The sequence below is a fragment of the Papilio polytes genome, unplaced genomic scaffold, assembly GCF_000836215.1.
Source record: "Papilio polytes unplaced genomic scaffold, Ppol_1.0 DF824047.1, whole genome shotgun sequence".
NCBI lineage: Eukaryota > Metazoa > Arthropoda > Insecta > Lepidoptera > Papilionidae > Papilio > Papilio polytes.
Window position 1 is genome coordinate 7,245,839 of NW_013525157.1, and position 18,384 is coordinate 7,264,222.

The following is an 18,384-nucleotide window of genomic DNA, read 5'->3' on the forward strand; positions in this document are numbered from 1 at the left end:
TCGAAACCGTTTGCCGCGTAAATCGTACAGATATTACAACCCTACACAATACCTCACTATATTAAGGTTAAGGATAGTGCGGTAATATTAGAGATAGTTTTTTTTAATCGATTAGACATAGCGTGCGTATATTGCGTATGGAAATGTTAATTAAGTCTTTGGTAAGCAACAATTGGAGCGTGTGAGTATCCTGTAGATGGTAAAATAATTAACATGTTTAGTGCTAACGAAGTCACGCCTTTAGTTATGTGAGATAGAATAAATGTAACAGATTTTAATTATATTTTAGATAGTAAATAAAAATACATTTATTGGTAAGTTGAAATATTTATTAAAAAATTATAACAAGTAATTTGTAATCTCCATCTGAAATAAAAAAATAAAACAGAAATACAACAATATTTGTAGATTCTATGCAATGTGTTTTGAAATAGACCTAAGCTTTTTTAACTCTTTGCACATAATTCGATGGAAAATTAAACAATGCTATCCTAGAATTGTTATTGCCGCTACGTGTTTCTTACTTTAAGTTGAGTAACACAAGAAATAAGCATTACACACTGTCTTGGGAAACGACACATTATAATATATCACCGAGTTTATTATTATTAAGTGCTTTGCAGTAATACTCTATGGCAGTAAAAACTTACTACATTCGTATTACGATTTGCGTAAATTGTGAACCATTAGTGTACTTTAGGTGAATATGAACATTTTTTTTCCTAAGATACGTCTTAACTGTGCAGTGGAAAATAAGAACTAAGTACAATGTAGTTAGTTTTCGTAACAACTTGTTCGTAGTTTGCAGATGTTCTGAGATGTGTTTGTAGCGACAACAAAGGTTATTGTGGAATGTTCAGTGAATACAGCCTTATTAAATACTAACTTCAAGGAATACGGGGCCTTTGTAAGGTCTAGCGAGTGTCACGGTAAATGCTATTATCTATAAGGAGGAAGTTTTGTGATCGTATAAATTATGTATTTACTTGTCGATCGTGATTTTATTTTTATACACTAAGAAAAGTTTATTTTTATAAAGCGGTAATAAATGAACTTTGATTAATATTTCTATTATCTTATGATATTATTTGCTTCGATGAGGGTTACCACTTAAGTGTCAAAATAATCTCTGATAAAAGTGGTTTTAGACAGATCTTTTAGCCCTGTTATTTTATTTTACTTACAAGTAGGTACATTGTTTTTATTTTTTTTTTTTACTTTTAAAAATTACAACGTATCAAATGTGCATTAATAATAGAGTTTATTTTTCCAACTTTTAAAATCCCAAATAAAAATCAATTTCTTATCAACAATACTTAGGATTAGCATGTCAATAAAATGTTGAGCGAATAGTTTTATGATAAAAAATGATTTTTCATTCGTTTTGTTTTATTTTTATTTTAACCCTATTTTGTCTTATTTTCTTAAACATGCAGCTGAGAACTAAATACACAAAATAAATGCTAAAGTTTAAGCTTCACAAAACTTTTAAAACAAAATACACCGAACGCCGTGTTCCTTAAAATATTGCGGTGCAGTGCAAAAATATTTGGACGCAAAATGAAAATGCATGAAGAATTTGGAATATTTTATTCGACTAGGTTTTGGCACTGAGCGAGATGTCAATGGATCGTTGGCTCCAGGTTCTATTGCCAAGATTGAAGATGAACAGTCATCTCTAACTTAAAAATTGTTTGGAAGTTAATTAAATTAAAAAGTGCCACAGTAGTAATGTTAACATATCACTGCGTACTGTAAACTTTTATTGGTTTATTGTGTTTACCTACATTCGTAACTATTGCTGCATATAATTTATCGATAATTTTCTTTTTATATACTATAGAAATAAATGGACGAATTATTATTATATCAGATAAAGTTTTACTTTACTTTACGTTTTACTCTAATAAAATATATGAAGTAAAAAGGTACTAGGTACTAACCTCTATATCTTCATAGTATACTAGCTTTCGCTCGTGACTCCGTCCGCATGGATTTGAAAAAACAAAAATCGATAGCCTTTCCTTCTTGGTTGTTTTATATCTATGCCGAATTTTATCAAGGTCCGTTAAACTATTTAGGTGGTAAACTCTTCAAACATCCATACATCTAAAATTTTGCATTTATAATATTAGTGTAGTAAGATATGAAAAATGACCATCAAATAATTCAAACTTTTTCCCACTAACTTATACTCATTTTTTGGTTACTAAATGAAGAAAGTTTGACAGTTGGTATTCCGTGATCGTTTCGCGTGTCATCAAACGGTTTCATGGCGTCAACGTCGTTGTCACCAAGCAGTTAATGCCAAGTGGAATAAAGTTCGCCAAACATTTTAGGTGGGAGCGAACTTTGTTCACGCAAATGAACTTTAATTGATACACCCTTCACTTGTTCTGAGTTCTACTTTTCGCAGTAAATGAGGCACATTTATTGTGTAGGGGAGACAGGTTAGAGCATTTTAGACGTTATAAAACCTTACACTTTACAAGTAACAGTGAAATCTCTCTGTCGTTCGAGAAATTCGAACCAGTAGTACCAGTAAGTAATGATACCCCAAAACCTATAGGATCAATACATAATTGTACAATGTAAATACGATAGTGTATTTATTTTAAAGTAAATGTTAACTTAAGAAGCCTTTAAGTATCGCTAACATGCATTTGAACAATTTAATTTCACTGGCTTTCACCCGCTATTCCGTCCGCGTGGAATTAAATAAAAGTAGCCTATGTGTTCTTCCAGACTATCCTCTACGTCTGTGCTAACTTTCATCGAGATCTGTTCAGCAGTTTAGACTACAAACTCTAACAAACATCCCTCCATCCAAATTTTCACATCATACTAATATTATAAATACGAAAGTGTAGATGGATGGATGAATGGATGAATGGATGGATAGATGGATGTTTGTTAGAGTTTGTAGCCTAAACGGCTGAACAGATTTCGATGAAATTTGGTATAGATGTAGAAGATAGTCTGGAAGAACACATAGGATACTCACTTTTGTTTTTTTTAATTCCACGCGGACGGAGTCGCGGGCGACAGCTAGTTTATAATATTAGTAAGATCGAAAAACAAATTGTTAATGGAACATTTGTTTATCTTGTTGGATTGGACAGATTGAGAGCTTTTATCGTAAGCGTCCTACTTTAGCTGTGGCTTTGTTACAAGTAATATGGTAATAAGCATTCACAATTGAATCAATTGTGATTGCTTAATATGTGGTTTACCGAATTATATGTGAAGCATATAATATCAGACCGCAGACTTCGTTAAGTTATTCTTTGTCAAATTTAGATACTTCAAGCGTATATGACTAAGTATCTAAAGACGTGCAACTTTGTCATTTTCAAGTTACAACTTAAGCTTAGGCTATTGTTCACGTATCATTAACTTCTGACTATGTTTATGAGATGTTACAAGATGGTTGTCATATTTTATGCATTCGTGTAGGTTTGAAGTGGCATTCTGCTCGGTCTAGTTATACTAACATGCCGCATGATTGAACCCGACCCCAATATGAGAGAAGTTTGGCTCTAAACAATCACCATAACTAAGATCAAAATTAAAACGTAGTTTAACTAACACAAAGTCCTTAAATAGTCACTAAAGTAACCGTTTTAGTCCACTTTTTTAAAGAAACAATTCTAAAAATAGTACAAACAATTTTTTGGCAATTTTTAGCAATTGTTTGGCAAACCAAGTAAAGAAATTTCTTATTAGAATAATTTGCTCTCATAACATTAATAAATCAATACTAAATCTTAATAATATTGCCAAAGTTTAGAACGATTGATAGATGTATGTTTGTTAGAGTTTGTAGCTTAAAACTGCTGACTGGATTTCGATGAAATTTGGCATAGATGTAGAGGATAGTATGAAAGAACACACAGGCTATTCATATTTTTTTCAACGCGAACGAGGTTGTGGGCGAAAGCTAGTGTAAAATATGTGTTGTATAACAGTTGACAATCTCTTATTCGTTTATACTAATATTACAAAGAGGAAAGATTTGTATTTTTGTATGTATAGAAATAACTCAAAAAATACCTGGCCGATTTTAAAAATTATTTCACCGATACGAAGGTAATTTATCTGTGAGTGATATAGGCCATATTTTTTTAATAAAACGCGTACGAAGTCGCGAGCAACAGTTATTAATGAATAACATTAAAGTTAAGTAACCACTTTAGTAATAGTTATGTCCGTGACTTCTAAAGTAATAAATGTATTCACAGAAAGTCCTTTGATGTTGATCGAAGCAGTCTACGTAAAATATAGTAGTTAAGTTCACGATCCAGTAGTGACCGATATAACTCTCTATCAACGACAAGCAAAACGACTGACCTGAGTTACTTCGCAAACGATTTATTGTCTCAAACGGTCACATTGACTTAAGTAATGGATTTTGCATTAACTCCAAATAGTAGCTGGAATTTAGACGGGACATTGAAATGTTGCTAGGTATGTGTTTGGTCTATAAATTTAATAGGGTCTTATATACGAATAACATAAGGTCAATTTTATTCAAATTGAACTACGTTATTTTTAATATAACACCGTAAATAAAAAAAAGTAAAACTTTAACAATTTTGTAAAATTCATTATAACGGATTCTAAAATTTACGATGGCAAAAGAAGTTTTGGTTGTTTCAGATTTAAGAAATGCATCTAGTTTTAACTACATTTTACTAGATTTCTCATTTCTTTCTTTACTAAACAGGTAAAGTTAAATATAGCCATTTTCAAAAGTTACTTATTTTGTCATTACTTAGCGATTCATTACTTAGATCGACCTAGGCTTCAAGGGAGTAAAATTCAAGTTACGTAATTTGAAAACGTATTTCATTATTTTATCGAAATAAAATAATTTATCGATTGTTTTTCACTAAAAATACTAACGAATGGTTAAATGTAGCTAAGAAATCGGCCCTAAAAGGTTTAAAGTTATAATGAATATTAATAGATGTATGTATACGAATAAACGTATTGGACTCATTTATTAAAACGTTATTACTTATGGCAATCTATTCTTGTTCAGTGCACAGATGATGCGGTCATGGTAATCAGGTTCTTATGGTTCATAATATCAACCTTCCATAAGCCTTTACCTTCAACTTCTTTTACTTGAATTAATAATAAGCATTATGGGAAAAGAAACTTCTAGAGTAATTTAAGGTAACTAGTTTCTCTAATGTTATTTCCATACATCTTTTAACAAAATACGTCTACTCTTACTTGATGTAGATTTACTAAGAGAAACTCTCACTAAAGGTGTCCCTTAGTGACTACATAACGTCTGTGGGTGCGGCAGTAATTATGACAATCATTAATCTTGGTTTTAATAAATCTGACAAATGGTTTTTAAGTCACACATTTTTAATTTTTATTTAGTTTTTCATGGAGAAAAAGAACTTTATTATCATTTCTGCACAGATGCCAAATATATATTTTTTTATCTACAACGCAAACGGGTAATAACTTAAGTTAAATAGAATTTAATGATCCATCGTCAAGGAAAATTGAAATTATAGTCAACTGACCTCTATTAATAATCCTTATGTCATAACATTATTCAATAATTCCAGGTGTTTAGATTTACTTAATTGGTTGTAACCTTGAAGAGTCTTCTAAGTCAAATATAAGAAAGTTTATTTTTTCAAAAGTTGAAATGAATTTATGACTACATAAAGTGTTTTAGAAAATTAACTACATCATTGTCTAAACTACAAGATATTATAAACTTTAAACTAAGCAACTTTATCTAATCCTTAACTCTCCAGGTAAATGTTAAAACTTTTACCGTTAAGGCATCGTAAGCATCGTGTAATAAAATATACATATCATACTAATATTATAAATCCGAAAGTTTAGATGGATAGATGGATGTTTGTTAGAGTTTGTAGCCTAAACGACTAAACTGATTTCGATGGAATTTGGTATAGATGTAGAGGGTAGTCTGGCAGAACACAGGGTACTCACTTTTGTTTAGTCAACAAAAGGTTGATCATTCTTATCATTCCTGACCACTACTTTGAGTATTTAAATTTGAATTTGTAAGGTCTGTCAGCGCTCACGAAGTGTTTAAGATTCGTTAACTTTAGGCCTTAAATGTGGCGGTAAAATTGTAAAATTTTCCCAACGAATATCGAAACAGCAATAGCCACAGGGTCAATAAGTCGTATTAGTATGTTGTAATAGTACGTGACGTGGTTAACAGTAATAGATCCGTGTACATACATGATACACATTTTAATTCTGTATAGTTGACAAAGAACTGTAAATGTTGCGTAAGTTCAAGGAAACTGGCATCTCAAATAGTGTTTTGCATTCTATACTGATACCCGTCAGATATGGAAGCATGAAGGTACATAAGGAACCGACCCTCCACAGGGACAAGGGAAGGAGAGCAATGGTTCTTTACTTTTTGATTCGAAATAATGTATACCTACATTCATAGATAGAGGAAGACTGAAGAAAGTATGCATGGGTTGTATGAAAGAGGATATGGTTAAGAAGGAAGTGGTTTCAGATATGACGACTCATAGAAATGTTTGGAAGATTAGCACATACTGTGCCGATCCTCCGTAGGGATAAGGGCAAGTTAAAGATGTATCCCTATATTCATACCGAATGACAAGCGTCTCTAGCCGATGATTTAAATATATCTGTGGCGAGCAGCTATCTTTAATATGGTGTTATACGAAGTAGTCCTATATTTATTTCACCTTTTTCACTCGTATACCAAAGTGAGTATTTAGATAATTATTAAAAAAAAACGAGCAATTGGTTAATCATCAACAACAAAAGTAATAACTAATCGTCTATTTCAAACAGTACAAACACAACTGTAGTGTTAAAACAAATTAAAAAAGAGTTACAAAGCTATCAACATGCTTGTTTGGTCATAAAGCACCCTCATTCGTCGCTGCGAACTAAAACATTGCCAATTTACAGCTGCACTCCTGATGTTCCCATTGTTTGTACAATATTTGATTAATGTTTGCCCTTTATGAACGTAGATTGTACTGCATTGCGGTTTGTAAATCTACATTAGCTACGATGTGGTTATTCGGGAATAGTGCAATTTGATAATTGGCTTACACTAAGTTGATTAAAAGATTTGATTCTTTTACCTACGAGTATATGTATTGTTTGGATGATTTGTGGCTGTATTTTAACTTCCTAAAGTCAAATGAAATTATGTATATGTCGCAATCAGAAGAAGAAAACAATTTGAATTTAAGTCATAATTAGAAAACGAGCGCCGCCAAGCGACTTTTGTGAGAACTTAGATTATTCTGAAACTAGGGATCGTTGCGAGAACATTGTTTGAACGTTATGAGCTTGGTAGATCGATGATATCCTGACTGAGGAGTATTGTAAATGTGTCCTTGGAATCCGGCTTTACCCATGGCCGTCCACATGTGATCTCGAGTAGTAGTAATACTGATATCGTACTAGCTCTAGCCGACATATATAATAATAGAGTTCTTAGATATTAGTGTTAAAATGGGTACTAAAAGTATACTTTCTCGTATATTTTAATGGAATCGCAATAATATTTTACATTTATTGTGTAGTTAAGATAGGACATGATTAGACGATACCAGCTCAGTCGCAATTAAAATAATACAGTTCAATAAGCTCTAAATTTCGTAATGTATCACTTAGTGTAATGATTAATTTTACTTGTCTTAGATATTTTTTTTATCCCAAGAAGTTCAAAACATTAGGAAGCCAGTTTGTAAATGTTGTAACATAATGTAACAGTGTAAATAAACGAAATGCTACATTTTTAAATAAGGTTGCTAACAATGCCTTTGGATTGCAAAAAGTTGAATAATTATATGAAAGTGTTACAATTTGAAATCGTTTACTTTTTCATTGAGTAAACAAATACATTTCTATTATGTTCACAGTATACAAATATACAATCGATTATGAGGTGAAAAAACTCTTGCCGTTTAATCAAACTTTATAAAATCGACACGCTTGTTACAATTAAAAAATATAAATGTATGTTACAATTACACGAGAGTAATAATCAATTTATGAAAGGTTTCTTAACGTATGAAATTATGCAAAAAGCGTTACGATTTCTCTTGTTTTGTATTTTACTTATATCTTTCAAAATGTAATCTTGTTCTCATGGACTGGTATACTCTGTTAGAACAATATTTTATGTTTTTGGAGTCATAAATAGTTAAGAATGTGGTTTTCTATAACCTTTGTCTTTTAGTATTTTTAAAGGCATGTCAAAGAAACGCTAGTTTGGTTTCTTTTATTATACTAAGGCTGATTTTTAAGTAGAGTCATACGTTATGTATATATTATTCCCGTATAGGTTCTTCTTTCTAAATATAGTTTTGAAAGTTGAATTTTAATAAATGTACTTATTCATTATTCATCTTCGTCTATTTCTAGTTCAGTGGAACGGACAAGCTTTTCGCATATAGGGAGATATAAATATGTTTTCGTTTTAACGAACATATTAGCATCTAAATTAGGATCCATCAGCAACGAAATACACATTTTGCAACATTCGTAAAAGGATAGGTAGACACGAAAATTAGTTAGTTTGGTGATCAAGTTAGTTACATAATTAAAATAAGATGTCAACTTAATTCCGATGAATAATAAATCATTTGCCTACTATTTTTGTTCAGGTTTTGGTAAACATTAATTAAAAATGCATCATTTTCTAACTGGAGTTTTTTTTATCAAAATACTTTTTTTATGCAAATTAAAAGTAATTCAGTTCAGTATATTCAATAAATCCTATTAAACTACCACTTTTCTAATAACTATTGGGATAATAAATCTGGTTAACTTGAAACGATAAAAAATATACTATCGAAAATTCGCTGTATTTTTATTTGGGTCTACATAGAGTTGTTTTGGATACTGGCTTGCTTATCACAGCGTGATATTGGAAATTTGATAGGATCTAACTACCTGCGCCCTCTGTTGTAATAAATCAGTTATCAATTCAATTTATTTTTAGGATCTGTAATAGTTTATTTTAAAACTACGGATATTAAAAATATTCAAAAAAATTATGTTCTATGTTAATTTACATCTTTTAACAAATTGTGAATTGATATTAAATCAGTTTTATTAAATTATTTAACATTTTGATACAGTAAAATTAAGAACATGATATCCAAAACATTTACATTTGACTAGCTGTTATAATAAAGCGTAAACACACCTTCTTTGTTGCCTAAAACGTCAGCAATTACAGCATATTTTTGAATAGCTCTATTTTTAATAAAAAGCCCTAGAAACATACGTCACGCTTTAGGCTATATATTTTCACGCGATTAAACTTAGGCGGTAAATATTTTGGATAAATACCCCAATGTGGAAAAAAGACCATAAGTTGCTGCCAACTTCAAGGAAAAAAGATTGCCATAGTAAGGTAATTGGTATTTTGATATTTGCAATTGAGAATTTGATAAATGTAAATAATAAAATGAAATTTTCATAATTTCATGCGGTTGAAGCCGCACGGGAGCAGCTAGTTTAATAATGAAATACCTTAGAATATGTTTATTGTTTTTTTTGAATACAATCTTTTAGTTCCTTATCTGGATTTTGTCCTTTAAAATAAGGAAAACACGTGTTTTATCATATTTATGCAGAAGTAAGGTTTTAAAAGCCTTTTAAATCGTCGACATGTTTTAATGTTGTTAATTCGATAACATACAACTATGTGATTAACTTTTCGTGACTTAAATATAAAGTCGAATTATTTACGGACTATTTCGTATTAATTTTTTAAATTTTTAATTGATTGTATTTCAACAATCAACTTAGAATAGCATTCTAATCGTAGATCGGATTGTTTTAATCAATATTTTATGAGACTGTAAGTATTTTTATTCTAATTAGTCGCAGAATTCAATGATTTTTTAACTAAAACATTTTACATATTTCAACACTATGTATGTTTAATACTTAACACTCAGTTTTTTTTATACAAATCAATAATTATTCGTTATTAAGTCAATAAAATCATCGATACGAACTTCAAATCTCTGAATGAAAATTCTTTATAATTATTTACAGCTTTGTAAAAAGTAAATACTGTACCAATATCGAAATTCAATTTTACTACCAAGAAGCAATAAAGCTAACGCAATATATCGTGACCTATGGAAATGTACCCAAAGAGCCAAAATTAAAAAAAAAATTAAAACCCAAACCCTGTTATAAGTTCTCTTATTCATATCTAAATTACTGTGCCGTGATAACTTTGAGCTTATAAAGAAATATGTTATCAAAATATGCATAAACAGGCCAAAAGCTACCCGAATTAAGTCATGGTTTTGTTACGACAAGGTGACGGGATCACACGAATGACTCCGGCCCGTTGGAACTACATTACCATAAGTTGCCCATCGCTATTGCGAGAATATTCAAATTAAGCTTTTTCTTTGACACATTTTGGGTTACCTTAAATGATTTATGCTAACTTTATTCCAGACATAATTTACTAAAAGGCACTCGTAATTTAATAATGTTTATATACAAGACACTTATTTATATTAATGCGGTGTGCCTATAATATCGATCCATTATTCCTTTTGGTATAACTTTATAACTGGTTGAAACGGTCCCTGTCCGACTTAGGAGGTATTTTCCATATTATTACGTTTTATTTGTACCATCAAATTATTCCCGTATTGTTATATTTACAATGTGGTAGTGTGGAAGAGCACATCGGTGGAGGTAGATCTAGAAAGTGATGGATGGATTGCATAAAAGGTGACATGATGAAAAAGGGAGTGATGAGAGATGACGTATGAGAGTTATTTGGAAGACAGAAACCTGTTGCGCCGACTCTACAGGAGTCATATAAGGAAGATGATGATTATTATATTTACAATGTAAAGTTTTCTTAAGCTACACACGTTAAGTTTTAACTAAACAGTACTGTACAGTTTAACTGATAGTTTATAATGTTGCTTATTACAGTTTTTACTGTACAGTTTGTGAGCATTAAAACTAACGCGTTTTATTCCGTTTTAAGTTGTTTTGTCAAATAAAACTTTAATAACAATCGCCCACATATAACAATTATGACATAACTAATTGAATCATTGCAATTATATAGTAAACTTTGAAAGAGCGTTGGCCTTAACCTACCACGACATCGAAATAATGCGGAAGGACATCGTTATAATTTGCCACACAAAATGTCGATTGAATCTCGTCGATCTATTCAAACATTTTATTTTTTCTTTTGTACGAATGTTATTTAATAAAACGGTCACTCGACATTGAATCTTTCAAATCAATAATTGACGTCTGATTATCATTTGAAGTTTGAAATAAACTTTCAAATAACAATCAAAATACTAATAGCAAGTGAAATAAGCTTTTAACTTTACAATCTTAGTAGAAACGAGAAACATAAATCATTACATATTAAGCCCACATTTTAATGCCTGATCTGATCTTTACGAATGGATAGGTGCATGCTAAGGTATGACAGCTTTTGCTTCCGGCTTTTGTTGATGTTCCAACCGAATTTATTGTTGTTATTAACAGTTAACTCTATCTCTATTATAATTTCGAATTCTTGCCACCACGACCAATTGCTACCATCAGTGTCAAAATAGCTAAAATAGACACAAAATACCATGTTTTAACGGCTGTCTATTTATAGAGGTCAGTGGTTGTTGCTATCATAATTGCTACAAATACAGGGAAAGTACTTAAAATTACTTCTAATATAGTTTTTATCACAAATGTCAACAATTAAACTTCGCTTAAGCTATGTTTTCTAGTCGTAATTATCTTAGGCAAATATTTTAACAAAAGACAAAATATTTAGAGATGATTTTAGAGAGATTTTGAGTACAGTTATTAAAAAAAATTATTGCGTATGTACTTTTTTTTAATAACTAATAGCTTGTCGATACGATTATCCCAAGTAGTTAAATGAAGCCAAAAATTAAGGTTCACAAAACCTCGTGTGCCGACCCCGCGTGAGTGCAATCAGGCTATAACATCAGACAGTAACAAGCTAAAAAAATTGTACATATATACGATAATATAAACTTTATGTTCCATTCTGATACCAAACATAACCTAAAAACTATCGATATCTAGTATATCTTAAAAGATTTTTAGTGTAATATTGTTACCATATGTGGTTAAATATGAAATGAGTTCGGAAATAAAATTAGATTTTGTTCTAGCCAGATGGCGGTCCACTTAGCCAAAACTTAAAAGCAGTTACTTTGTCAGCGGTATATGATGCAGACTGTAAGAAGGTTTTCTCGTACATCAGCCCTCAAATGATATGTGCCGGAGTGTCTGAAGATGGAAAAGGGTCTTGTGGGGTATGTTAATATATTCTTATAGTATTAATACCGAGGAACAATTGTTAGTTTGTCCCGATTTCCAAGAGAACTAGATACTATTTCACAGATTGCTTAAAAGTGTTTTTAAAGTTAGCATAGATGGTCAATATTTATGACTCTTCAAATCTCTCAATATCTTGGATGTTTTAGTTTTAGCAGTAAGATATCAGGCAGGTAAATTTATAAAAAAAAAATCGTATAAAAAAAAATTCTTCCTATCGTCATAGAATAAAGAACATAAAAGCCCTTGAAATGTGTTTAATCGAGTGATTTTCGTACAGGGTGATTCCGGTGGTCCAATAATAGTGACGGAGACTAAAGAGCAAATGGGCATCACGTCCTTCGGTTTTAGCTGCGCTAAAGCAAACGTTCCGGGCGTTTACACCTACCTCTGTGAACCGAGTAATCAGAAATGGCTGAAAGAAATGGAATGCGCATAAATAATATATCATTTTTGGTCTTTATTTGTTGCGCAGAACTAAGACAATGCAGAAAAAAACCACTTCCATTTACTAAAAGTCTTTCTTTGGTAATGATAGTTTGGAAAATTTTGTTATTTTTTTTGTAATTCAGGGAAAAAACTATATGAAAAATTTGCGCAACAAATAATTATGGATTCTTTCTTTCTTTCATTTCACTTATTGTGTGCTATTAATGAATTTGTTTGTGCATTTTTGTTGTAAAATAGACACTGTTTGCTAATAAATATATATTTACACTGTGTGAATTAAATTATTTTTTCCATTTACCAAATGAAATGAGCCAAGTACGACTTAAACCTTATTTACATAACTTAAAATGTCACAATTGAGCATACGAGATAACAATACTCTGACTGAAATTGTCTGTTAAAAAACAGAAATGATGTTTTGTTACAGTTAATAGTTTACAAGTAACTAGTTTTTCTGATACTGAAACTGACATCGATAAATATCTTATTTGAAGAAGAATTATTTTTACGTTGTTACATTATTTTAATATTTGAATAACCCAGAAATATTTGTTATCAAGTGTACTTATACTATAGAGATTTGAATTCTTCCGTTCTTACTGAGCTCATATTCTGTTAGAACAAGCAAGGATTTTACAAGACTGTACACATACGGCCGAATATTGAAACGTCATTTAAATATGTACCATCGTTTTAAATAATAAGGCCACCCTAAAACTTCAAATTCCTTTCAAATTTTAATGTCTTTCAGCTCGTAAGCGGCGTTTACGATGCGAAGTATTAAAGATTCGTTTCAATAATCGTCCGATAGTTAGGTTGTATAAAATTTCTTGTCATAGATAAAATAAAGCATTAAAACCTTATCAACGGAACCTTTAAAGTGATATATTTAAACTAAATATCATTATTTGTTCATTTGAAATTAAAACAAAAGAAGACGCAAGTATGATTTTTTTTTTACAATAAGATTCTTTTGTCAGAATCGGGATGAACTTTACAATTCTATCCTGGATGAATAGCTATATTTATTTTGATACTAGTGACCTGCCCCGTCTTTGCCAAGTTTTTGACATACTAACAAGAAAATGCTTATTTACATCACATTAGAAACATCTGAAATTATCAGCATTCTTCTATTGTAATATACATACATATAAACCGTCCTCTTGAATTTTATTAGAAACCTACATCAAAATTCGTTGCGTAGTTTTACAGATCTAAGCATACGTAAAAACAGACAGATAGCGGGAAATGACTTTGTTTTATACCATGCAATGTATTGACGTACGAGTGTCACGTTATAGCCTAACCCGAAATGTAAAAACCCTCGCCATGCGGGAAAATAGGGAACTAATTGGCGTAAGAGCGTCGGTGGCTCAGTAGTTTACGCACTTGACTTTTAATCTACAGGTCTTGGGTTCGAATCTCGCCATGTACCAATGCGATTTTCGATTTCTCGAATTTACGTACATAATTTACTCGACGTTCTAACAGTAAAGGAAAACATCGTGATCAAACCTGCACATATCGGCGAAGAAATTTGAAAATATGTGTGAAGTCAACCAACCCGCAGTTGGCCAGCGTGGTTGACTAAGGCCTAGTCACCCTAACTTAGGGTAGGCTCCGAGCCCCTCGTGGGGACGTACAGTGAGCTGGTGTTGATGATGAATTTGCGTATTCAAGAAGTAAAATAATGTTTAAGGATTAAACGGCTCCAGATTTGGGTTATTCTCGGTTAAATTGTATTAACATGTTTTTGTAAAATAAGTATCATTTGAGAGTTCTGAGATTTTTTAAACAGGACAAAAAGAAATATTCCGAGAAAAAAAATACTTTAAACAACCGGAAAAATTACACTTCTTTTTAAACGCCCTTCTTATCAGTTGTTCCTACAATTATCAAAGATTAGAAATCGTTTAAGACACGTTATCTCTTTCATAATTATCTCAAGCAATGGTTATAGAAAAGGCAGGGTATATAAAGAAAAACATCCATAAGAAAAATAGGCTTCACTCAACAGTACAGAAATGGATCGACTTAATTTATTTCTTGTGGTTCTCTTTTGTTTAGCTGTATCAGGTATGTAAAAATAATAAAAACACAGTATGAAAATTCTACTTGTAGTTCTAATTGAAATAAACAAAAAAGTATTCATAAATTCACCATTTCATATGTAATGTTCGGAAATTTATAAACTGAGAGTATTATTTTACGAGAAACGCATATAAATTAAAAAAAAAAACTTTAAAATAACTTTTTTTCAGACGTGTATTGCAGGCATCCTCGTAAAGTGCACAGGACAAAAGATGGCAGGATAGTCGGCGGCAGTGAGGTCTCCATACAAAACTATCCTTACCAAGCGTATCTATTACTGAAGCAAGCAATTACAGGAGATTACTACCAATGCGGCGGATCTATTGCCACCAAGCAGTGCGTTCTCACCGCGGCCCATTGCATTTCCGGGTATGAAACTGTTATTAATAAACAAATATCACAACTGAATTTACCATAAAATATACCAAGGATAAAAGTATGGAATTACACGATTCGAAACTATTCTTACCATTCAGGCTACACAAAACTACATACCACTACTATTTAATTGTGGTCTGGTGGTCACAACATTCATATAACATAAGCAAAAACATCACCATTTGTCTGTCATTATCAACGTGGCCTAGTCCCTACAGACGGTCGGCACAGTTCGTACTTCTTTTCCAAACATCCATCAGCCGTCATATCTGAATTCACTCCCTTCTTAAGCATATCCACTTTCAAACTTCCTCTAATTTCTTGTCATTGGGGAACACATAAAATACCTTTAGGTTAAGACAAATTATTCTCAACTAGCTTTCGCTGGAGACTCCATCCGGGTGAAATTAAAAAAAAAAAACTAATTAGGCTGTGTATTCTTCCAGACTATGCTACACATCTATGGTAAAATTCTTCGAAATTCCGCCATTTAGGCAGCAAACTCTAACATCCAACATCTAAATTTTCGCATTCGCAATATTAAGATGAATAATCGATATTATTTTGTTGTACAACCTTAACGTGATAGTTATCTGATTCAACGTTTGTTATTTAAAAAAAAAATCTTGTGAGTGCTGTGTACGTGTGTTCTGCTTTTTTGTTTTCTTTTTCTACAATATACACAATTTGGTTGTGAACTTTGAACATGCCATTGGTGTACCTACTCAATAGACAATAAACAAATACTTTTTTATTGTAGCATGGAATCTGTCAACATAAGAGTTGGTAGTACAGAAGCTTCCAGTGGTGGTACAACTTACAACTCCAGAAAACTGATAATGCATCCACAATACAACGCTGCGAATAGTGATTACGATGTAGCTGTGATCAAATTGTCGCGGAATATCGCTATTGATGGTACTAATAGTACTACAGCCACTTTACCGTCTGGGAACTGCACTGTACCTGCTGACACCAACTTGACTGTCACTGGCTGGGGTGATACTAGCGTAAGTGTACACAAAGCATTTATACTTTATCTATTAGTTCAAGGACCAAGAACACATGTATGGCTTATGCATTTGCAGATATAGTGTACATTTAAAAGACGATTATAATTGATAATGCCTTGATTTCATACTTAACGATTATTAGCTGTTGTTGTAATAAATGGAAAAGGCAATTGTAGGGAGAGAAGAGAATCACAAAATATCTTAAATCTCTGAATGATAGTCTAAAACTCATTGCAAGGATATTGAACGTAATCATCAGTAAGAGCACGTGCAGATTTTAGAGCAGGCGCAGTTCTTTGAGTAAACTATCGCCCAACTTTATTATCTCGCTGGATTTCTATGAGCTTATATATATTTGCGCACACTACTCGATTTTTAGTTGTGCAACTTATAGTTCAGTTGGCTACAACAGTTGTGCCATAGTTTAGTCAAAGATCTGCGCCTGTTCTAAAATCCCATTAGCTTTATGATATATTACGCAATGTTATCTCTTTAGGAAAATGGAATGACAAGTGAGAATTTGATGGCAGTGACAATTAAAGCAGTGGCTTACGATGATTGCAAGAAAACCTACAAGACCTTAACTCCTAGGATGTTATGCGCCGGTGTGCCTGAGGGCGGTCGAGATTCATGTCAGGTATACCCCATTACACGTTAAACGAATTGAAGTTAAACAAGAATACATATATTGCTAAGAATCTGTATGTATTTAAAAAAAAGTATATTTCGTTACGGGATATTTTCAAATATTGAAAGGTCTAATCAAGTGCAAAGGTAAGGTGAATTGTGGAATTAAAAAGCAAATGTAAGTAGCCTATATTTCTTCCAGATTATGCTGTACATCTATGACAAATTTCATAGAGATCCGTTCAACTGTTTAGGAGGCGAATTTCAACGAACATTTATCCATCTATCTAAATTTTTGCATTTATGATATTAGTAAGATTTCATAGAGCAATTCGAGTAACTACTTCGCAGATAATTTATAAAGTTTTGTTTTGTTAAACAAAGTCGGCGAGGAATGGAGGTTTAAGAGCGTGCTCACTGCTGAAACTAAACTATCGCACAACTGTTGACTCACGATTTGATTCCTATAAGCTTATATGAATAGGCGCATACCACTCTACTTTTAGTTGTGGAACTAAACAGTTGAATTGGCTGTGAAACAATGGACAATAGCACAAGAGTTTTGCCATAGTTTAGTCAAACGTTTGTGTCCGCTCGAAGAATTTTTTTCTTGTATTTGCAGGGTGATTCTGGTGGCCCATTAGTAAAAACTGGTACCAAAGAGCAAGTGGGTGTGGTATCGTTTGGCAGTGGATGCGCGAGGAAAGGCTATCCTGGAGTATATAGTAACCTTTGTAATCCCAACATCCAGAGATGGATTAGAATGATGGGTTGCGCGTAAATTTATTAATTCATGTATTTATTTGTTGTGTAAATAAAAAAATAAATATGTAAGGATAGACATACAGACGCATATTGTAATACACAGCAAAATAATTCCAGATTTAATAATGTATTGCTACCGATGACAATTTTTGAGCTATTTAAATACTTGACTTGTAAATAAGACACTGTTTACTAATAAATGTATTAAAAACAACTTCTACTCGTTTCAGTTTTGACGATAATACAACAAATGTATCACGGATTTTTTAAAATATTAACAGACTAGGTTTCGCCCGCGACTCCGTCCGCGTTCGAGGTTTAGGCTAAACGCCATCTGCGCTCAGCTACCTTAAGCCCGGTCAATCTGTAAATGTCTCTTCAAGACAAACAGCGGCTATTCTGTCACAAAAAAAATCCGTCCCCGTGAAATTTAAAAATAATACAAAACAGCCTATGTTACTTACAGACAACGTAGCTTTTTAATGGGAAATAATTGAAAACGGCCCATTATTTTTTTGAGTTATTTCATTGAAATCAAACAAAGTTTTCCTTTTTATAATATCAGTTTGGGGGAGCTAAACGTTTACTGTAAAGGTGAAACATAAGACTGTTTACGTTGATTTATATTAAGATTGTAATTGAAATACCATTCAAGATAAAAAAAAAAATCTTTAAT

General features: G+C 31.9%; 2 protein-coding genes across 3 annotated transcripts; both read left to right on the plus strand.

Annotated features, from left to right (window-relative positions):
• Positions 1 to 2: 2 nt before the first annotated feature.
• LOC106100694 (trypsin-1-like) lies at positions 3 to 12,838 on the plus strand. 2 transcript variants are annotated; one of them, XR_001225453.1, is made up of 3 exons: positions 3 to 181; positions 12,220 to 12,359; positions 12,662 to 12,838. XR_001225453.1 is itself a non-coding variant. In XM_013279677.1 (3 exons), exons 1-3 carry the CDS (start codon positions 4,458 to 4,460, stop codon positions 12,818 to 12,820), a joined length of 309 nt encoding a protein of 102 aa, XP_013135131.1. In that variant the 5' UTR covers positions 4,339 to 4,457; the 3' UTR covers positions 12,821 to 12,838. The 2 variants fall into 2 exon arrangements, 1 of the variants encoding a protein (XP_013135131.1); XM_013279677.1 differs by lacking the exon at positions 3 to 181 and adding an exon at positions 4,339 to 4,467.
• A 2,020-nt stretch (positions 12,839 to 14,858) lies between these two features.
• On the plus strand, positions 14,859 to 17,724 carry LOC106100390 (trypsin-7-like). The gene is made up of 5 exons (XM_013279218.1): positions 14,859 to 14,910; positions 15,096 to 15,294; positions 16,064 to 16,313; positions 16,813 to 16,953; positions 17,566 to 17,724. The coding sequence occupies exons 1-5, from the start codon at positions 14,859 to 14,861 to the stop codon at positions 17,722 to 17,724; spliced, it is 801 nt and encodes a 266-aa protein (XP_013134672.1).
• The last annotated feature ends 660 nt before the right edge of the window (positions 17,725 to 18,384 follow it).